Source organism: Manis javanica, chromosome 16 (genome assembly GCF_040802235.1).
Source record: "Manis javanica isolate MJ-LG chromosome 16, MJ_LKY, whole genome shotgun sequence".
In the NCBI taxonomy this organism is placed as follows: Eukaryota; Metazoa; Chordata; class Mammalia; order Pholidota; family Manidae; genus Manis; species Manis javanica.
In genome coordinates, this window is record NC_133171.1 from 31,981,620 (window position 1) to 32,005,097 (window position 23,478).

At 43.7% G+C, this 23,478-nt stretch overlaps 1 protein-coding gene across 1 annotated transcript in view; it reads left to right on the forward strand.

Moving 5' to 3' along the window:
• The window catches only part of LOC140846714 (uncharacterized), a 37,944-nt gene extending 23,774 nt beyond the window's left edge, over positions 1 to 14,170 (forward strand). Inside the window, exon 5 of the mRNA XM_073224290.1 lies at positions 178 to 14,170. Coding sequence (XP_073080391.1) covers positions 178 to 440 — 263 coding nt within the window. The 3' untranslated portion in view covers positions 441 to 14,170. The remainder of the gene's footprint in view (positions 1 to 177) is intronic.
• Positions 14,171 to 23,478: the final 9,308 nt, after the last annotated feature.

Here is a 23,478-nt window from a genome sequence, read left to right on the forward strand (position 1 = left end):
GATCGTGTGAGTAATCAAACGTAAAAGAAACCTGTTGATTTGAAACTTACAGACCCAAGCCTTTGCTTGAGCAATTGAAGATGGGCAGAGAGCAAAAAGCACTATGACAGGTAAGAGTGAGAACTTGGTCCGCCGTGGATATGTACAATGGGATTGGCAGAGACTGTCCTTTTACAGGGTGCCTGTGGTCCACGTCGCAGCCGAGTTTGGAACATGAGAGCAATGTCCGCATGGAGTCTGGGGGAGAACGGAAGATGACAGACTGGGAAGGGGGAATCGTGGCCAGAGCATCGTTGCGAAGAGACGGATTAAAGTTTGCAGTGCTGCCTGCTGCGTTCTGGTGGACTGAAGATGCCAGGAGGGGAAACCCAGAGAGGACAGGAGCTCTGGGGAGAGCGGCATTCTGTGGTGGCCCGATGTTCCGGCCAACTGTGGGCTGAGGGGACTGCTGGGGGCCGCTGGGGTTCTTAAAAATGTCTGTGGCTCTGGGGATCCATACAGTGGGGTTGGCAGAGACGGGTCCCTTTGTAGGGTGCCTGTGGTCCCCATTGCAGCTGACTTTGGAACATGGGAGCGATCTCCACATGGAGTCTTGGGGAGAAGGGAAGATGACACCCTGGGAAGGGGGTGTCATGTCCATAACATCATCACAGAGAGTCAGGTTGAAGCTCGCAGTGGTGCTGCCTGCTGCGTTCTTGTAGATGGAATATACCATTGAGGGACAACCCAGGGAGGACAGGAGCCCTGGGGAGAGCGGCATTCTGTGGCTGCCCGATCTTCAGGCCAACTGTGGGGTGAGGGGACTGCTGGGGGCCTCTGGGGTTGTTAAAAATGTGTCTGTGGCTGGGGATCCATACAGTGGGGTTGGCAGAGAACAGGTTCCTCTGCAGGGTGCTTGTGGTTCGCATGACAGCCGAGTTTGGAACTCGGGAGCTATCTCCCCGGGGAGTCAGGGGGAGAAGGGCAGATGTCAGTGTGAGAAGGGGGCGTCGTGCCCATGTCCATATCAGGATGTGAAGTAGGTGTGGAGGGCAAGCCTGCAGGTGCCTGGGCGGCCGTGGTGGGAGCACCTACAGTGGAAGTGGCTGCCTGGACACTGAGAACCGAGTTACTGAGGGAAGCTACTGGGACAGGGGCAGGTGAGAAACAAGGAGGGGGAGAACCTACACACATGGGTGATGGGGACGACCTTGGGCAGGAAGGCTGCTGCAGGAAGGTGGTGGAGGTGCTGGGCGGTGTGGGGATGTCAGAAGTAGGCGGTGCTGTAGCAGTGACTGAATGAAAAGGGCCCTCCTTCTCTCTTGGTGGAGTTCCCACTATGGGACTGGGACTAAGAGCAGGAGGAGCATCAGCCGGAACTGGAGGAGGGGGAGGAGGAGAATTGGGGGCCATGTCTCTTGTTCCCTGATCAGTATCGGAATTGGGGAAGGTGGAAGGACAAGCGGGATCAGGGGCCTGGCACACAGGTCAGCCAGGTTGGTGGTGGTATCAGGGACCTCCGAGGTGTGAGTGGTCACGGACAGGGAGCGCCTGCACTCTCCGGGCAGGTGGGGAGAAGGAAGGGGCAGGCCCAGTGGCACTGCCATCAGCCTGGACCTCCGTTTTATCCTCTGAGTTCTTGTTTGTCTAGCAGTCAGTGCTGTTCTCCATGTTACCCCGGTTTTGGGCAATAGCTAAGTGAGGATGTTTTGGAGATGAGGGCAGCTGACGTCGTGGACGTACGTGCTGAGCCTGTCAGCTTCTCGGGCTTGTCCCTCCGGTTCATCAAGGGGAGGCTGCCGGAGGGGAGCACCTGGCCTACATTCTGCCTCTGGGGCTCGGTGGAAAAGCCGGCTGGGAATGGCACACAATCCCAGTGGAACAGCCTGTGGCCAGGGTGGTCGACAGATGCAGGAGAAACGGGGTGCTTCTTGGCATGAGGGGCAGCATCCCGTGTGGGAAGGACTGGAGGGCAGTGAAGGTGGTAGGGCTGAGGATCGCGGCGGGGTGGGGCATGAAACTTTCGAGGGACGTTGCTCATGATGAATATCTGTTGTGCACCAAATGATCTGAAAGTAAGGCGTAATAAAACCAGGAGTGTCTGCTTTGCTTTTGCCTCCTCTCAGGCCAAGCGCACACAGGGAGGTGTCACAAAGCCCCCACTGCCAGGGGGTGCGAGCCAAAGGTCAAAGAGTGTGGCCCCAAGGCTGCCCTCAGTGGAATTACTAGCACTGTGGATGGTTGCACGTGCTTGTCGTAAGATGAATTCTAACTGAAATAAGCAGGTGACGAGAGGCAACAAAAGAGCAGGCAGTTTATTTGAGCGCAGTCCCGGGCGAGGTTCACCAGTCTGCACAGACACAGGCTGGAGAAGTCGCGCGCGGCAGGGCAGGCAGTGAGTTTTTTTTTTTTTTTTCTGAGTTATTGTGAATATTTATTTTCCCATTATGTACTTGTACAGCCAAACCCTCAACAATAACAATGTAGCACTTTTTAAAAATGACAATTTAAAATGTGCCATGGATACTCTTATCATCACAGTAGGGGAAAAAAACAGATTTCTCTTTTCTTGCTTGATGTAGGATTTAAGAAATCTTCAGTGTGAAGGAGTGCCCTGTTTTTTTTATTCAAAAATAATTTCCCTTAGTAAAGGTTTTCACATGTCCTATGTTTAATGGGAAAGGATTATATAAACAGACCAGTGTATATAAACAGACCAGTATATTCATTTTTACCTCTATCTTTCAGATCATGTAATTTTCCCTCAAAATCTGTGCACATTCTTGTGCTGTTTTCAAAAGTAGATATTGAGTTGGATTTGACGCATCAGTAGATCCTAGTGGAGGAACTCTACAGGATTCAGATTCAAATTTAACAGCTGCAGCTTCTAGTTCTCTAGTTATATTCTCTTCCAATTCCTGCTGCATCCTGGCAAAGAACGTCTCCGTGTCATCTGAAGTCCACGGGTGTGTGGTAGGAACCACTGAGTTTTCTCTTGGAGTGAGATTTCCAGCGCGAGCTGTTTCCAGCGCTGGCCTCATAGTAAGAGTGCTGCGTGAAGTCCTCTTCTGCCCGTTATCCTCAAGAAGTGTGGCACTCATCTCTGTTAGCCTCTCAGTAGTCCTGTGGAGAATGTTCAGTTTATTTTCCAATGAATTTCTAACTTTTAATTCTTCCAGGTAGAGTTGCTTGTATTTTTCCAATTCTGTTTTACTAGAATTTTGAGAAGTTTTTGCTTTGAAGAGCTCAAATTCCAGGTCTTTAGTTCTGAGTTCCATCTGGCTTCTTATTGAAGCATTATTATTTTCTCTCACCTGCTCTTACTTTTCCTGAGATGCTGCTTGTGCCTATAGAAACAGAGCGATTTCTTTTACTTTTTCTATTTCCTGTCTTGCTCTTCAAACTCTCACACAGTTCTACTTGGCTGTGTTCTGCCATGTTCATTTCTGTATGAGTCCTGAGGTGTTGGCTCCCCCCTGCCTGTGGCCTGCAGCCAGGGGTGGGGTGGGGGGGTAGGGGGATGGGAGATGTGATGAGGTGTCAAAGACCCGAAAGGACCAGGCAGGGGACTCGAGGCTGAACCCGTGTGAGAGTGATGCTGAGAGGGCACCCTTCGTGTTTATTGAGCAAATACATGTTAACAACAATAGAATTCTGTGGGGGGGAGGCACTGAGTTTTTAAAGAAGGTAGGGGGAGGCAGAGCATAGATTTACAGCAGTGCGAGGATTGGCTAGCCTATGGCACATTTTTCAGGTTGGGAGGGGGCAGCAGCCAGGGACTTTGGCACGTCGTCAGTGTCCATTGTGCTCACCCCTCCCTCCAGTGCCTCCAGCCTTACACTTGTCACTGGACACAGCACCATGCATCCTGTTGAGGGCTGCAGTGGCCGCATACATCAGAACTCACCCCACCCTCCCGCTGGCTCTGCAGACCCCTCTGTGCCTTGTGTGCGGAGGCCGGCTTTGTGTCTTAGGCTCCCAGAGGCCGGGGTTGCTCAAAGCTCAGTATGAAGCCACCCATGTACTTCTGGGGTACGGCCTCTTCCCCAGGCCTTCCCAGCCTCTGCCAGATGCCTGGAGCCTGGCACCCCTGTGACTTTAATTGCTGTGTCAGGGACCTGCCTTTATCTTGCTCTAAAGCACGTAGAAAATAGAAATTATTGGAAGAATAGCATCCGAGATACAGAGATGTCTGGACATAGACGTTTCCATTATAAGTTTGAGAACTTGTGTTGTTGTAACAAGTCACTGATCGATACGAAGAAAACTAACATTTTTGAGAATTTGCTAGGCTTTCCACTCTGACCGAACCAATTTATTCATCTTGTGTTTTCTTTCCAATGTATGCACAAAAATTACGTGTGATAATCTATTTCTCATAAGCAGTGGCCAGCTATGTAATTTGCAGGGATCAAAGTAAAATGAAATGCAGATCAGCTGCTCAAAACAGGAAAATTTTCCTCCGCTTTTCTAAATTTTCTCTGTCATAGCCTCTGATGTTTGCTATTTAATACTTCACTTCCTCTGTCACAGAATTAATGGCAGGGCAAGTGCAGACATAATATATTTATTTATACTTTTGTACCCCAAATATTTAAAACAGTGCTAGGCACTCAATAATTTGCCAAAAGTCTGCAGGGATAAAATATTTTAGTTTCCTCATTCTTTTCTTTGCGACTATATGGTCTTTCTGAAGATATATTCAAGTTGATGGTTGGTGAGGTAAGAAAAAAATGTCAATAGTTGTAAACATGTATAGTGGAAATTTTCACTTTATATTCTAGTCTCGTTCATCCCCCCATATTCTGTGGTAGAATGTGTGTGTGTGTGTGTGTGTGTGTAGTGTGTAGTGTGTCAGTCTGTTGCCTGTTGATTGTGAAACTCAATGATAGTGACAGCAAGTGCGGCCCAGATTGCTTCATTTCCTTCTTTGATGTTAGTGACCTCTGCTGTTAGAAAGCAGAACCCCTCCACTCTGATTTCCAGCCAGGAAAACATTAAAAAACAAATCTCATCATTCTGAAAAATAAAAATACCCCAGGGCCTCAAAGCCCACACTGACTTCCGCCATTTATCTTCCAAAATGGCTTCCTAAGTCTGTGGGCTGGTGTGTGAGAAGTGCACACATGTTACATGTGTTCAGCCCTCCGCCTTCCTGAGCAGGGCAGATGGGTTGCACAGCTGCCGGGCCCCTTGGAAGCCTGTTGCAGCTTCAGCTTTCTGCGAGCCGGTGTGCTTCCTGCAGCTACTTGCTGCAAACTCTGGTTATTGAGACCATGCTATGGCTTTTATTTTTATTTTTATTTTTTAGATAATTATTTTTTATTGAAGGGTAGTTGACACACAGTATTACATTAGTTTCAGGTGTACAACACAGTGATTGAACATTTATATACATGATAATTCTAGGTACCAGCTATCACCATACCAAGTTGTTACAATATTTTGACTATATTCCTTATGCTATACATTACATCCTGGTTACTTATTTATTTTGCAATTGGAAGTGTGTACTTTTTTTTTTTTTTTTTGAGGGCATCTCTCCTATTTTTTTTGATCAAATGGTTGTTACCAACAATAAAATTCTGCATAGGGGACTCAATGCTCAATGTATAATCATTAATCCACCCCAAGCCTAATTTTCGTCAGTCTCCAATCTTCTGAAGCATAATGAACAAGTTCTTACATGGAGAACAAACTCTTACATAGTGAATAAGTTACATGGTGACTAGTACAAGGGCAGTTATCACAGAAACTTTCGGTTTTGATCATGCATTATGAACTATAAACAGTTCAAATATGAATATTCGTTTGATTTTTATACTTGATTTATATGTGGATACCACATTTCTCTCTTTATTATGATTATTTTTAATAAAATGCTGAAGTGGTAGGTAGATGCAAGATAAAGGTAGAAAACATAGTTTAGTGTTGTAAGAGAGCAAATGTAGATGATCAGGTGTGTGCCTGTAGACTATGTGTTAATCCAAGCTAGACAAGGGCAATAAAACATCCACGGATGCAGAAGATTTCTCTCAAAACAGGGGGGTTGAGGTTCTAAGCCTCACCTCTGTTGATCCCCAATTTCTCACCTGATGGCCCCCCTGCAACTGTGCCTGTCTTAGGTTGTTCCTCCCTTGAGGGATCTCACCCATCTCTGGCTAACCAGTCATCTTCTGGGGCCATACAGGGAAATGTAAAGTTGGTAAGTGAGAGAGAAGCCTTATTGTTTGAAAAGGTTAGTTTTTTACTTCTTTGCATATTTATGCCCTGTGGCTTCTATGTCCAGCATTCGTCTTGGGGTATCTTTACCACTTGGAAGAATTGTGATACACAGTAAATTCTATATGAGGCATGAATTCTATTTATGGGTTGTAATTAGGAAGGAAGAAGAAAAGCTATAGAAGTAGCAGGCGGAAGAAAACATGGGAAGATTGATTATTTCTTTGACATATCTTCTCATACAGTAACTTCAGCATGTATAGGTTTTAAACTACTAATTAAATTGCACACACACATTAACATAATAGGAATACAGTTACATAACCAAAGCAGACCTATAATTACCAGCCATCTCCAGTGAAACCAAGAAAATCAGTTAGGCACCTTAGGCATTTGTGAAAACTTATCTGTGATATGGTGGATATTGTCCAACTGAACTTGAACAGTCTGAGAGAAATCAGACAAATTAAAACAACCCATTCCTGGGAACTGTTCACATCCCATATGTTCTTTTAACAGTAAATAGTCTGTAGTTGTAAGATTTTGGAGCGGTACAATTTGCACTTCTCCTAATTCTTGGTTGAGTTCCAACAGTGTAGATCCAGTAAAATTTGTTGTTTTACTGTGTGCACAGGCCAGCTTAGATATCTCCTTCTTCATTCCCATGGCAAGTCCAGGAACCGGTGGGATGACTGCATCTACTCCTGTAGCAGCGCGTGGATCTTTGTTGGGGTTTTTGAATGATCATCATCTGGCATGAGTCTTCCAGAGAGTGGTGATGTTGGAAGTTCTTCTTCATATCGTATCTTAGTTCATTTTCGGGGTAGCCAAATTAGGCTTTGATCCTCTGTATAAGCAGAAACAAACCCTTTGCCTACACTTTTATATGCCCTTTATACCATTGTGTAGAACTCATTGGAGGTCACCACACAGGAACTGCTGTTTTTTTTTTGTTGTTGTTATCTTAATCTACACTTAAATGATGAATATAATGTTTACTAGGCTCTCCCCTATATCAGGTCCCCCCTATAAACCCCTTTACAGTCACTGTCCATCAGCATAGCAAAGTGTTGTAGAGTCACTACTTGTCTTCTCTGTGTTGTAGAGCCCTGCCTCCCCTTTATCCCACAACCCCATGCATGCTAATCTTAATACCCCCCTTCTTCTCCCCCCCCTTATCCTTCCTTCCCACCCATCCTCCTCAGTCCCTTTGCCTTTGGTACCTGTTAGTCCATTCTTGGGTTCTGTGATTCTGCTGCTGTTTTGTTCCTTCAGTTTTTCCTTTGTTCTTATACTGCACAGATGAGTGAAATCATTTGGTATTTCTCTTTCTACGCTTGGCTTATTTTGCTGAGCATAATACCCTCCAGCTCCATCCATGTTGCTGCAAATGGTAGGATTTTCCCTTTTCTTATGGCTGAGTAGTATTCCATTGTGTATATGTACCACATCTTCTTTATCCATTCATCTACCGATGGGCATTTAGGTTGCTTCCAATTCTTGGCTATTGTAAATAGTGCTGCAGTAAACATAGGGGTGCATCTGTCTTTCTCAAACTTGATTGCTGCATTCTTAGGGTAAATTCCTAGGAGTGGAATTCCTGGGTCAAATGGTAGGTCTGTTTTGAGCATTTTGATGCACCTCCATACTGCTTTCCACAATGGTTGAACTAATTTACATTCCCACCAGCAGTGTAGGAGGGTTCCCCTTTCTCCACAGCCTCGCCAATATTTGTTGTTGTTTGTCTTTTGGATGGCAGCTATCCTTACTGGTGTGAGGTGATACCTCATTGTAGTTTTAATTTGCATTTCTCTGATAATTAGCGATGTGGAGCATCTTTTCATGTGTCTGTTGGCCATCTGTATTTCTTTTTTAGAGAACTGTCTGTTCAGTTCCTCTGCCCATTTTTTAATTGGGTTATTTGTTTTTTGTTTGTTCAGGCGTGTGAGCTCTTTATATATTCTGGACGTCAAGCCTTTATTGGATCTGTCATTTTCAAATATATTCTTCCATACTGTAGGGTTCCTTTTTGTTCTATTGATGGTGTTTTTTGCTGTACAGAAGCTTTTCAGTTTAATATAGTCCCACTTGTTCATTTTTGCTGTTGTTTTCCTTGCCCAGGGAGATATGTTCAAGAAGAGGTCACTCATGTTTATGTCTAAGAGGTTTTTGCCTATGTTTTTTTCCAAGAGTTTTAGGGTTTCATGACTTACATTCAGGTCTTTGATCCATTTTGAGTTTACTTTTGTATATGGGGTTAGGCAATGGTCCAGTTTCATTCTCCTACATGTAGCTGTCCAGTTTTGCCAGCACCATCTCTTGAAGACTCTGTCATTTTGCCATTGTATGTCCATGGCTCCTTTATCAAATATTAATTGACCATATAGGTCTGGGTTAATGTCTGGATTCTCTAGTCTGTTCCATTGGTCTGTGGCTCTGTTCTTGTGCCAGTACCAAATTGTCTGGATTACTGTGGCTTTGTAGTAGAGCTTGAAGTTGGGGAGTGAGATCCCCCCTACTTTATTCTTCTTTCTCAGGATTGCTTTGGCTATTCGGGGTCTTTGGTGTTTCCATATGAATTTTTGAATTATTTGTTCCAGTTCATTGAAGAATGTTGCTGGTAGTTTCATAGGGATTGCATTGACTCTGTATATTGCTTTGGGCAGGATGGCCATTTTGACGACATTAATTCTTCCTAGCCATGAGCATGGGATGAGTTTCCATCTGTTAGTGTCCCCTTTAATTTCTCTTAAGAGTGACTTGTAGTTTTCAGAGTATAAGTCTTTCACCTCTTTGGTTAGGTTTATTCCTAGGTATTTTATTTTTTTTGATGCTATTGTGAATGGAGTTGTTTGCCTGATTTCTCTTTCTGTTGGTTCATTGTTAGTGTATAGGAAAGCCACAGATTTCTGTGTGTTGATTTTGTATCCTGCAACTTTGCTGTATTCCAATATCAGTTCTAGTAGTTTTGGGGTGGAGTCTTTAGGGTTTTTTATGTACAGTATCATGTTATCTGCAAATAGTGACAGTTTAACATCTTTACCAATCTGGATTCCTTGTATTTCTTTGTTTTGTGTAATTGTGGTGGCTAGGACCTCCAGTACTATGTTAAATAACAGTGGGGAGAGTGGGCATCCCTGTCTAGTTCCCAATCTCAGAGGAAAAGCTTTCAGCTTCTCTCTGTTCAATATAATGTTGGCTACGGGTTTATCATATATGGCCTTTATTATGTTGAGGTACTTGCCCTCTATTCCTAATTTGCTGAGAGTTTTTATCATGAATGAATGTTGAACTTTGTCAAATACTTTTTTAGCATCTATGTAGATGATCATGTGATTTTTGTCTTTCTTTTTGTTGATGTGGTGGATGATGTTGATGGAGTTTCGAATTTTGTACCATCCTTGCATCCCTGGATGAATCCCACTTGGTCATGGTGTACGATCTTTTTGATGTATTTTTGAATTCGGTTTGCTAATATTTTGTTGAGTATTTTTGCATCTACGTTCATCAGGGATATTGGTCTGTAGTTTTCTTTTTTGGTGGGGTCTTTGCCTGGTTTTGGTATTAGGGTGATGTTGGCTTCATAGAATGAGTTTGGTAGTATTCCCTCCTCTTCTATTTTTTGGAAAACTTTAAGGAAAATGGGTATTATGTCTTCCCTGTGTGTCTGATAAAATTCTGAGGTGAATCCATCTGGACCGGGGGTTTTGTTCTTGGGTAGTTTTTTGATTACCGCTTCAATTTCTTTGCTGGTAATTGGTCTGTTTAGATTTTCTGTTTCTTTCCTGGTCAGTCTTGGAAGGTTGTATTTTTCTAGGAAGTTGTCCATTTCTCCTAGGTTTCCAAGCTTGTTAGCATATAGGTTTTCATAGTACTCACAAATAATTCTTTGTACTTCTGTGGGGTCCGTCGTGATTTTTCCTTTCTAGTTTCTGATACTGTTGATTTGTGTTGACTCTTTTCCTCTTAATAAGTCTGGCTAGAGGCTTATCTATTTTGTTTATTTTCTCGAATAACCAGCTCTTGGTTTCATTGATTTTTGCTATTGTTTTATTCTTCTCAATTTTATTTATTTCTTCTCTGATCTTTATTATGTCCCTCCTTCTGCTGACCTTAGACCTCATTTGTTCTTCTTTTTCCAATTTCGATAATTGTGACATTAGACCATTCATTTGGGATTGTTCTTCCTTCTTTAAATATGCCTGGATTGCTATATACTTTCCTCTTAAGGCTGCTTTTGCTGTGTCCCACAGTAGTTGGGGCTTAGTGTTGTTGTTGTTGTTTGTTTCCATATATTGCTGGATCTCCATTTTGATTTGGTCATTGATCCATTGATTATTTAGGAGCGTGTTGTTAAGCCTCCATGTGTTTGTGAGCCTTTTTGCTTTCTTTGTACAGTTTATTTCTAGTTTTATGCCTTTGTGGTCTGAAAAGTTGGTTTGTAGGATTTCAATCTTTTGGAATTTACTCAGGCTCTTTTTGTGGCCTAGTATGTGGTGTATTCTGGAGAATGTTCCATGTGCACTTGAGAAGAATGTGTATCCTGTTGCTTTTGGATGTAGAGTTCTACAGATGTCTATTAGGTCCATCTGTTCTAGTGTGTTGTTCAGTGCCTCTGTGTCCTTACTTATTTTCTGTCCGGTGGATCTGTCATTTGGAGTGAGTGGTGTGTTGAAGTCTCCTAGAATGAATGCATTGCATTCTATTTCTTCCTTTAGTTCTCTTAGTATTTGTTTTAGGTGTGTTGGTGCTCCTGTATTGGGTGCATATATATTTATAATGGTTATATCCTCTTGTTGGACTGAGCCCTTTATTATTATGTAATGTCCTTCTTTGTCTTTTGTTACTTTCTTTATTTTGAAGTCTGTCTTGTCTGATACCAGAATTGTAACACCTGCTTTCTTCTCTTTGTTGTTTGCATGAAATATCTTTTTCCATCCCTTGACTTTAAGTCTGTGCATGTCTTTGGGTTTGAGGTGAGTCTCGTGTAAGCAGCATATGGATGGATCTTGCTTTTTTATCCATTCTGTTACTCTGTGTCTTTTGATTGGTGCATTCAGTCCATTTACATTTAGGGCGATTATTGAGAGGTATGAACTTATTGCCATTGCAGGCTTTAAGTTTGTCATTACCAAAGTTTCCAGGTTAGCTTCTTTACTATCTTACTGTCTAATGTAACTCGCTTGTTGAGCTATTATAAATGTGGTCTGATGATTCTTTATTTCTCTCTCTTCTTATTCCTCCTCCTCCCTTCTTCATGTGTTGAGTGTTCTGTTCTGTGCTCTTTTTAGGAGTGCTCCCATCTAGAGCAGTCCCTGTAGGATGCCGTGTAGAGGTGATTTGTGGGAGGCAAATTCCCTCAACTTTTGCTTGTCTGGGAATTGTTTAATCCCTCCTTCATATTTAAATGATATTCGTTCTGGATACAGTAGTCTTGGTTCGAGGCCCTTCTGTTTCATTGCATTAAGTATATCATGCCATTCTCTTCTGGCCTGTAGGGTTTCTGTTGAGAGGTGTGATGATAGCCTGATGGGTTTTCCTTTGTAGGTAACCTTTTTTTTCTCTCTTGCTGCCTTTAATACTTTGTCCTTGTCTTTGATCTTTACAATTTTAATTATTATGTGTCTTGGTGTTTCCCTCCTTGGATCACTTGTCATGGGAGTTCTGTGTACCTCTGTGGTCTGAGAGGCCATTTCCTCCCCTAGTTTGGGGAAGTTTTTGGCAATTATTTCTTCAAAGACACTTTCTATCGCTTTTTCTCCCTCTTCTTCTTCTGGTACCCCTATAATGCGGATATTGTTCCATTTTGATTGGTCACTCAGCTCTCTTAGAATTCTTTCATTCCTGGAGATCCTTTTATCTCTCTCTGCATCAGCTTCTCTGTGTTCCTGTTCTCTGTTTTCTAGTCCATTAATGGTCTCTTGCATCTCGTCCATTCTGTTTTGAAGCCCTTCCAGAGCTTGTTATATTTCTGTATTCTTCTTCCTTAGTTCTTGCATATTTCTCTGCAAGTCCATCAGCATGGTTATGCCTTTTCTTTTGAATTCTTTTTCAGGAAAACTGGCTAAATCTATCTCCCCAGGTTCCTTCTCAGGGGAAGATGTAGCAGATGCCAAAGCTGTCTGGGTTAGTCTTGTCTGGATCATATTTTTTTGCCTTTTCATGTTGACAGGTGCTATTGACGGTCAGCTGGGAGGGCCAAACTTTTTACTTGCTACTGGCCTTTCTTTACTGGGACAACTGCTACCCCTAGTGGCTTGTGTTGGGTTATTACATGTAGGCTGGGTCTTTGTGTCTTGCCCGGCCGATATGGAGAAAACTCCCTTTCTGAGGGGGCGGGGCCTGCCTTATGCTGCTTCTCTGCTTTCGCAGCGCCCAGAGAGGTAATGGACGGGGGCATTGTTTGGCTGTTTACCTCCGTGAGGGGTCTCAGAGCTGTTGCCCAGGGGGTTAGTGCGCCCAGTTTTCCCTGTAATTTCCAGCCACTGGACTGTGACCTTTGTTGTTTCCGTCCAGCTGTTATGTCCCTGTCTCTTTAAGACTTTCAAAAAGCACTCGCTTTTCTTTGTCACAGGGGCATCAGCTTCGGAACCCGCTCAGAAATCTTGCTGCCCTATTTCCCTAGTTTCCAGCCCTCCATGTATGCACTGTGTGTGCGCTCTGGTGCGAGTGGCTGGGGCTGGGTGTGTAGCAGTCCTGGGCTCCCTCTCCGTCCTGCCGGGAGCTGGGGGGACGTGTGCTCGGCTCCCGCCGGGCCAGGGCCTATATATTACCCCTTTCACCAAGCTCTGGGCTCTCGCTCGAGTGGATATAGTCAGGCTGTTGTCCTGTGTCTTCTGGTCTCTCTTTTAGGATTAGTTGTATTTGTTGTATTTTCAAAAATATGTATGTTTTTGGGAGGAGATTCCCACTGTCCTACTCATGCCGCCATGTTGGCTCCTCCCCCCTATGGCTTTTTTTTTAACATAAAAAAATCGTATCTACGGTTCCATGGATTCTCACCCTTATCTGATTCAACCACCTCATCTGGTCAATTGTTGGGGAAACAAATTCTGTTCCTTCGTTTAGGTGGATTATCTGACTCACGTATAGAACAGTTTTAAAATTAATGATCTTATTGAAGTCCTTCTGATAACACAGACGTATGATATTTTAAAATAGAAAGAATAAAACAAAGAACGTGTTCCTGCATAAATATCCCTTTAATACATGAGTTTTGGAAAGTCCCATGTTTCATGAATCATTTAGCCTGTTTTATCTTGATGTTATACAAATGTTTCAAAAACAAGGATGTGGAGATGTTGCCCCCTACCATTTGCCTGGAAGGATACTCACTTTATGTAACTACTCTTTCCCTTCAACTGCATTTCTTCTGCCTCAAAGACCCATTTTTATCTCAAATCCTTCTTCTTTTAAAATCATTTATTTTGTTACTCTTAACTACTCCATCTGCAAGGTCATTACATGCAATTCTTCCACTAATATTTTGGAAAATCCTGAGGAAGTGACCTTAAATCTTCTCCAGTATGTTGGAATAATTTTCAGATTTGAATAGACATAAAGTATGTTTAATTGAAACCCCATTTTAAAACATATGTTAGTTTCTGATGTAATTGAAAGAGGTTAAGATTACTGGATTGATGCTAGTTTTATTTCAAGATTCAAATTCAAAATATTTGTAAGGCAAATGTCTGAGTTTTCTTTTTCCTGTAAATATATTTATATGTTAGTGTGGGTAAAATTGTAACATTTCCAGAATATCTCACCTGGCTTTAGTGTATTTGCATATCCTTAGGGGTGGAGAGAAGTTCATCTCCATGTCAGTGGGTTACCTGGGCAACTGAGGGCCTGTCTGAACCTGATTGTTTAAGGGGAGCGGCTGGCTGGCTGGCTGGCTTGCTTCTTCCAGGGAGAGAGAGAGATGGTGCTGGACTGCATTTTGTAAGCAATAAATGGGTTTTAAACTTTACTTTTCCCTTTGACTGATTTCTGTTTTTAGAGGTATTTTGCCCCGGATTTCCTTTCCCGACTTACTTCTGGTGGAAGTTGGCAGGATTCCTCTGAATCCAAAATTTCATAATGGGTGTGACCTTTGGGAGGGCTGCTCCTGTGGATGGTGGGGAGACCCCAGTGGATGCAGCGGCAGAGGGTGCCGTTGCACTGGTTATTATCCCCCCAGCTGTGCGGCTTCCAAGTTGAGAACTCCTAGGGGGGAATTGGTCTAGGGTAAAGTACCTCTTAGAGGGGTGGGGCCTTCCCCAGAACTGGGGAAGGTTGGAAACACTGATAGCTGCAGGATTAGCCCTCTGTGAGTTGGAAGCCTGCTTGGAGACTTTAGGGGGCCATGTAGCAGCTGGCATTGTAGGGTCTCTTTTCATCTAGATAGTACAAAATGTTATACAGGAGAAAGAGAGGATCATCGAGAGGGTTAGTGATGAGAGAGAGGGGATTAGGCAGGAGAGAGACACACTTCAGCATTGCTTGGAGGAGCTGAGCAATAATGTATGGGATGCTGTTAAAGAAGAGAGACAGTTACTGAAAAGACAGGTTATGCTCCCAGAAGACTCCTTAGCGGCAAGTGGGGAGGCAGCAGGAAAAGCCATGTTGCAGGAGGCTGTGAGGGAGCTGGGGGGAAAGAGTGGTGCCTTCAGCCCCGGAAATGGTGGAGGTGGAGCCATTGGTGGAGAAGCCCGAGGGAGAAGAGGAGGAAATAGGGTCATTAGCAGATCTGCTACCCAGGCCACCACTGAAGGTACCATCTTCTCTTGTTTTAAAGGCCTGCCCAGCTGTAATTAAGAAAATAAAAAATGAAAAAACTGCAGGCTCCTCAGGGGGAAGAACAGACCCTCCCCAGGTTGTGGAGCACTCCAGGTTCCGCCCCTTTACCCAGGATGAGCCGGTGGACATGGGTGTCTGGTATAGGCAGAGGCCTTTAGAATCCCTGCCTATGTGGCTTTTATGTCTCTGAGATATGGGGGTGGAAAACATTGTTGTGTTGGATACTGAGATGAGTTGAATAGCTTCCCTGAGGACTCACCCTTCCCTCCATCAGTAGTCACCCTTCCCTCCTTCCCTGTCACACCTCAGGGAATCAGACACTCCTGGAATGGCTGACAGCTGCCATCAGGATAGTTTGGCCTAATCAGAGTGATTTACCATATTTCCCCAATAGTTGGAAAACGTATGCAGATCTCCAACAGGTACTTCAGGAATTGGGTATGAAAATGTCATCTATAATATGGACCTCCAGGGCCCTGATGAGGAGGGGTTCATTATTGGAATGAGAAATCTGGTGCTGCATACAGCTCCCCCATCTCTCTTTGGGTCCCTAGTGAATATTCTTGCCCCCCATGTAGGGCAACCCATAAGTGAGGTTACTCGTACTTCAGCAGATCTGGGGGAGGTTGAAACAATAAGGGCATGGAGGGAAGTATGGGTCACGACTGAAAGGAGAGGTGCAAAAGGTCCCATAAAGGTCTCCAGGACCCAGATGTGGGTTGATTTGATAAAGGCCGGGGTAGTGAAAGAAAGACTCAATGGGCAGCCCAATAGAATATTGTTGGAACTATGGCACCAATTGAATCCAGAGCAGCAGTTCCAGCCGCTGAGGTCCAGGACGTGGAAACCAGAGTCAAGGCCTCATGCTCGGCCTGTGTCCCTGCAGAACTTCATGGGAGACAGTATTCAGGATTCACCTGAGCCCTCACTCCCAAAGGAGGATGATTGGGCATCACAGTTCAACTGAGTAGGGAGTTCAAAGTCCCCACCTTGGGGGACATGGTGGGGACCAGAGGCCACATGTAGAATTAGAAATTCATTGGTCCCCTGTGAATGTACAACGTGTCCTGGCACTGGTGGGCATAGGAGCTGAGTGTTCTCTCATTCATGGCAACCCTGAGCATTTTCCCAGGACCCCTGCTGTGATGGATGGCTATGGGGATAAGGCAGTTAGAGTGAAGAAAGCCCAAATCTCACTGGGGATAGGGCGTTTACCCCCAAAGGAGTATACCGTGTACATTTCTCCCATCCCTGAATATATTTTGCCTGTGCCTAGGTGGGTGACAAATACTAAGCAGTATAAATTGCCTGGGGGGCACAAGGAAATCGGAGAAACTCTGCAGGAGTTGGGGAGGGTGGGCATCATAAAGCCCACTCATAGTCCTTTTAATTCCCCAGTCCTTTAATTCCCCAGTGAGAAAGCCAGACGGCTCCTGGCATAAGACTGTAGACTACAGGGAATTGAGTAAAGTCACACCCCCTTTGCATGCAGATGTTCTGGACACCCTCAGCCATGAACTGGGAGTGTATCAGTATGTAGTAGACCTTGCTAATGCTTTCTTCTCTATTGACATAGCACAGGAAAGCTAGGAACAGTTTGCCTTCATATGGGAAGGCTGGCAGTGGACATTCACTGTCCTTCCACAGGGATATCTCCACAGTCCCACCATCTGTCATGGACTTGTAGCCCAGGACTTGGCCACATGGAAGAAACTGCAAACAGTCCGGTTGTATCACTACATTGATGATATTATGCTCACATCTGATTCTCTTTCAGATTTAGAAGGGGCAGTTCCTAGACTGTTGCAACATCTAACATCTATAGGAAAAAGGATGGGCTGTGAACAGCACCAATTTCAGGGACCTGGTTTTTCTGTGAAGTTCTTGGGGGTTGTCTGGTTGGGTAAAAATAGAGTTGTTCCTGAAGAGTTATACACAAGGTCCAGGCTTTCCCCACCCCTACCACTGTGGCAGTATTACAAGAGTTTTGGGGTCTTTTGGACTACTGGAGTGTGTTTATCCCACACTTGGCACAAATTCTGAAGCCCTTATACCGGTTGGTATGAAAGGGCGTCAGGTGGGACTGGGATGAGACATGTGCAGCTGCTTTTACTGCTGCCAAGTGTGCAGTCAAGGCCCTACAGGCCTTGAATGTAACACACTCATCAAGGCCCTGTGAACTCGATGTTCATGTAACCGAAGATGGTTATGGATGGGGTCTTTGGCAGTGGCTTGAACGGACACACCAACCTATTGGATTTTGATGACAACTATGGGAAGGAGCAGAGGTCCAGTACATCTTGATAGAGAAGCAATTGGCTGCTGTGTACCATGCCTTGCCGGTTATGGAACCAATCGCTGGAATAGCTCCAACCAAGATAATGACCACCTATCCCATTGTGGGGTGAGTGTGAGACTGGACCCAAAGGCCATGGAGTGGCATGGCATAGACATGTACACTGGCTAAATGGGGGTGCATATTTACAGAAGTGCAGTGTCCTGTCTACTAGCCCCTTAAGTGGAGAACTCCAACGTTTATTAGGGCCAGTGACCTATACCAGTAGAAAGCAGGAAGAACTTACTTTTGAGCCATTGGTAGCCAAGACTCTCTGCCCATATCCGAAGGATATCAGTATGCTATGACTTGTGTGGACATGGTTACTGGACTGTTGGTTGCTTTTCCTGCACATCATGTAGATCAGCAAACCACCGAGGAGGGCCTGGAGCGACTCTCTGCAGCCTATGGCTGGTTGCAAGTGATTGAGTGATCAAGGCACCCACTTTACTGGACATGCATTACAAGAATGGGTGCAGCAATTAGAAATAAAGTGGAAATTTCATGTACCATATAATCCTGTTGGGGCAGGCATGATAGAGAGTACAATGGTTTGTTGAAATCTGGCCTGAAGTTGGATACCAATAGTTCCTAGGGTTGGTCAGTTCGCCTATGGGCAGTGCCGTGGCATTTGAATGAGAAGCCACGTAAAGGAGCTTTGAGCCCTGTGGATGTGCTCATACACCTTGCTGCCTCTCCTATACAATTGTACGTCCAAACCAAAGCAGAGTTATTGAAGCCAGGATATGGCCAGCTGAGTAACATCTTGCTGCCAGCCCCAACTGCATTAAGCCCTGGAGACACTGTTGAGTGGACCTGGCCCTGGACATTTCGACACATGGACCAGCAATGGCTGGCCCTTCTGGCACCTTGGGGGAAAGGCCTGGAAGCTGGCCTCCTGTGTATTCCTGGAATAACAGCTGAATGGCCCCCAAAGGTCACAGTAGTGTGCCTAAAACGTCCAGGAGGTAAGAGCAACTTGCAGGGAAGTTTTGTTTTATCTTTATAGCCAGTGCATGCACCTCCCATAGACCTGTGTATTGACCCATCTGTAACTCCCACAGGGAGGGGGTTGAAAGTCTGGTATACTAGACCAGGACGAGATCCCATTCCTGCCACTGTTTAATCACAAGACCGCTCCTCTTACCTGTATGCTTCCTGTTGGACAAGATTTGCCTATGCTGGTGTCATTAAAACATGTATCTTATCACTCTTAAGGTTGTTTTCTCCTACAGTCCTTGTGGCCTGAATGCGCCCCCTGGCTGCAGCTGCTGCACGATGACTGCTCTGAACCCTCAGCTACTGCCTGCCTGTGGAATGGATGAGCTGAGGACTTAATCTGCATAAGACTTTGAATCTAGCTGAATCTTCCGGTTTGAGGATTGTCATGATTTTATTGTTGTTACTACTGTTATGTCATTAGTCAGGTCACAGTGCTCCAGTTTTCTTGCCCAGGGACCACTGCGGGAGAAGGGAAACGAGTAGATTGTAAGGCGAGATTTCTGGAGGGGTGGCCTGTGGGTAAAATTGTAACATTTCCAGAATGTCTCGCCTGGCTTTAGTGTATTTGCATATCCTCAGGGGTGGAGAGAAGTTCATCTCCATGTCAGTGGATAATTACCTGGGCAACCGAGGGAGTGTCTGAACCTGAGAGTTTACAGGAGGGGCTGGCTTTCTTGCCTGCTTCTTTCAGAGCAGGGAGAGAGAGAGATGGTACTGGACTGCAGTTTGTAAGCAATAAACGGGTTTTAAACTTTATTTCTCCCTTTGATTTCAGTTTTTAGAGGTATTTTGCCCCAGGATTTCCTTTCCCCAGACTTACAGTCAGTGATTATCAATTTCTTTTTATTAGGATAAGATACCACTTTCTTTACTTAGCAAATGGTCTTTTATATCATTTTGTAGTTCTATGATGTACATGTTTTAAATATTTTAAATATACTATTGATTTTAACCAGAAATAATGTAAAATTTAAATAATTTTTGCAATCATTGTCTTGCCAATGGGTTTTCCCCAAGAATTTCACTATGAGACTGAATAAATGACAGTGGAACATTCTTGGGGTGAAAAGGTTATACCCAACTTTATTCCCGTGGTGGCAGGTCAGTCACTAGAATCCCATCCACTCAGAGTGAGTCTGCACACAGCAAGCCAGTCTCTGCCTCTGGGCTTCTCCAGTCCCGCAGCCTCTCAGTCTCTGTCCTTGGTGCTGCCACCACTCTAGCCTCTTGTGTCCTGCACCTGTGCAGCCCTGCCACCATGTCGCCCAGAGCACTGGGTGGAGCTCTTAGTCAATAACAATGTATTGCCCACGTGTGTAGTGAGCGAGCCGACCAGGGCCAGGTGAGGATCCTGGGCATGGGAGCCTTCACTTTCTCCACAACCGTGTTTCAGGCTCATTTAACTGCCCTGCGAATCGATGCTCTGTTGAAAAATATGACTAGCCCAATAATAATCATAGTTAAAATCTGTAAACTGTTTTACAGTTTATAAATTTCTTTGTGTATTTTACTAAGTTTGGTCCTGGTAACAATACTGTGAAGTAATAATACAGCAGTTGTTTCCATATTACAGATAAAGAAAGTAAAATGAAAAGAAATCAAGGTACTTGTTTAATATTCCATGGCCCAAACAGCAGTAAATCCAGTTATCTTAACTCCAAAGCTTAATCACTGTATTACTCCGTATGAGTTAATTTAATTAATTTATATGATAATTTTCAACTCTCAACTTTTGCTTGTTGAGTGAATAATTTTTAAGAGGTTAAAAATAAGCCACTCATCTGTAAATCTCTAGGCAGGTTTCTAATGATTGAAGTTTACTAACATGTATTCTTAGCCTATGAAGCTGACCTGGACAAGCAGGTCCCAAAATGCTGTCTACCCTAAATGTGGAGCTGGATACTTGGGTCAGTAAAAAGCAGGTCCTTCAAAGTGACATAAAGTACTCCATCTCATTACTGTTACTATTTCTGGTGCTGTTAACCAATTACCACAAATTTAGAGACATAAAATAATATACATTATGGTATCAGCTTCTGTAGGTTAGACATCCTGGCATGTGAGTTCTGGACTTAAAGTACCATGAGGCAGAAATCAAGATGTTGGCCAGGCTGAGCTTTTGTACAGAAACACTGAGACTCAATCACTTCCAAACTTAGTCAGCTTGTGGATAGCATCAAATTCCTTTTCGTTAGGAGACTGAAGACTCCATTTCCTCGCTGGTTGTTGCGTGGGGGCCATTCTCAGCTCCCAGAGGCCACAGGCTTTCCTTGCCAAGTATTAGCCCCTTTCATCTTCAGAGCCAGTCATGGGACATCTTCTCTTGCTGAATCTCTCTCAGCCTTTCACTGTCTAACTTCCCTGTGTCTGACTCTAGACACAGATTTACAGGACTCAGTGATAGGCCAGGCACTCCAGGATGGTTTCCCTACCTTAAGATCAGCGGATAGGAAACCTTAACTACATCACAAATGCCTTCACAGCAACACCTAAATTAGTGTTTGCCTGAGTAACTGGGAGAGAAGGTGGGTGTAAACCAAGAGCTGGGAATTCTGCGTGCCTTTTTAGAATTCTGCAGACCATTCTTGTCACCTGTGCAGCTACAAACATATTCTGATTAAGGTCTCTACTCTCCAGTCTCCTGCCTTAATGCTCCAGTAAATTCACATTATAAAAATAGGCCCCTCAGTAAATCTCTGTAGTACACAGTTCTAACTACATTTAACAGCTTGCTTAAATTGATAACAAAACTACTAACACTTTGAAAGCCTCACATGGCATGTAAGATAAGTCTTTGAAATTCAAGATCTATACCACCTGTTTCTACCTTCCTTCATGCACCACTAGATGGAGAATCCTCCTGATTTTTCTGTGCACAGCTAGCCCAGGGCTTTGGCTTCTCTGCTTCCCCTCATCTGTATAGTAAGCACGAATCCCACATGTCATCGTGTCAAGGCTGCCTTCAGGACTAGCTCCTCCAGAGAGCTTTTTATGAACCTCTTTTCCCTTGAATGTTTTTGTTTTATTTAGCTGAAAAAATCTGTATCTCTAGTGTAGTTAGCACTCCACTTTGGGTTAAGGTAATTAATAAATGCTTCTTTGCTCCTGCCAAGTGGACAATTCTTCTAGGCCAGACCTGGATTTGGTTATCTTTGTCTCTCTACAACACCTGGTAGTACCTCATAGAGACACCTGGTAGTACCTCATAGAGAACTGATGTTTTGAAATATTGGTTGAGCTAGTAACTAAATGAAATAGCACAATGTGCTAAGAGCGCATAGATCTTCGCTGCGAATGCTTATACGTTTCCGTATCTTTCGCGGTTCAGGCCGCTAGTCTGTTCTTTTTCTTGTGGCTACTATTTTTCAAAGCATTGGCTGTAGAGCTGCAGTCTTTACATTAGTCCATATTCTTTGGTACTTAGCTAATATTGAATTGTCAACTCATTTATATTTTCATCTATTATAAATAAATGTTGCTGTTTGCTTTTAATTTCACAGAGAAAAATATTTTCTGCTTATATTCAAGAAAATTTCAATAGCTAGAGACAGTCTTCTAAATTTCTCATTCACAGAGTTAACCTTTCTCTAATATTAGTAATAATTCTCTATAAGTCATTCCTTGACTAGTCTCTGCTGTGTGAGTCATGTGTGACTCAGCAATTATTTTGAAATTTTAATGGTTACCATTTATTTAGACAGGCTTCAAAAACATTAGTCATTGTGAGATGCAGCTTACACATTTCCAGTTAGTGACTAATTAAAAATAAGAATAAGAGAATATGGAAAACACATCTGAGCTTTCAGTGAGTCATAATCTGGTGAGGGTCTTGATTTTAATGGCTGCTAACTGACCAGGGTGGTGGATGCTGAAGGTTGCATGGCAGTGGCAGTTTTTAAAAATAAGACAACTATGAAGTTTGCTGCATTGACTGACTTTTCACCAACAGTTTCTCTGCAGCCTGCAATGCTGTGAAAGCATTTTTTCCCACAGTAGAACTTTGTTCAAGTTGGAGTTAATCCTCTCAAACACTCCCGCTGCTTGGTCACCTACTTGTATAATATTCTAAATCCTTTTTTTGTCATTTCATTAATCTTCACAGTATCTTCAACGGGAGTAGATTCCATTTCAAGAAACCACTTTCTTTGCTCATCTCTTATGAAGCAACTCTTCATTCATGAAAGTTTGTCACGAGATGGCAGCAATTGAGCCATATATTCAGGCTCCACTTCTAGTTCTAGTTCTCTTGCTGTTCCCACCACATCTGCAGTTACTTCCACCACTGGTGCTGAAACCCTCAAAGTCATCCATGAGGGCTGGAATCAACTTCTTCCAAACTCCTGTTAATGTTGATATTTTGACCCCTTCTCCATGAATCATGAATGTTCTTATTGACATTTCAAATAGTGAATCCTTTCCAAGAGGGTTTCAATTAATTTTGTCCGGATCTATCAGAGGAATCACTATCTGTGGCACCTATAGCCTTTTGAAATATATTTCTTAAAAATAAGATTTGAAAGTCAAAATTACTCCTTGATCCCTGGGCTGTGGGATCGATGTCATGTTAAAAGATATGAAAATAACATTATTCTTATTGTACATTTTCGTCAGAGCTCTTGGGTAACCAGGCACACTGCAAATGAGCAGTAATATGAAGTACAGGCATAATTTTTTTTCTGAGTAGTAGGTCGCAACAGCGGGCTTAAAATAAACAGTAACCCATGCTGTAAACAGATGGACTGTCACCCAGGCTTTGTTGTTCCACTGACAGAGCACTGGCAGAGTAGGTTCAGCATACTTAGTAAGAGCCCTAGGATTTTCAGAAAGGCCAATGAGCATCGGCCTCAACTTAAAGTCACCAGCTTCATTAGCTCGTAAAAAGAGAGTCAACCTGCCCTTTGAAGCTTTGAAGACAGGCATTAAATTCTCCTTCCCAGCTGTGAATTCCCTAGATGACAACTTCCAAGAGAAAGTCATTTCATCTACATTGAAAATCTGTTGCTGAGCATGGCCACCTTCATGAACTCTCTCAGCCGGATCTTCTGGGTAACTTGCTGCAGCTTCTACATCAGCACCTGCTGCCTCACCTTGAACTTTTCTGTTACTGAGGCAGCTCCTTCCTTAAAGCTCACAAACCAACTAGGTTCAGACTTTTCTTCTGC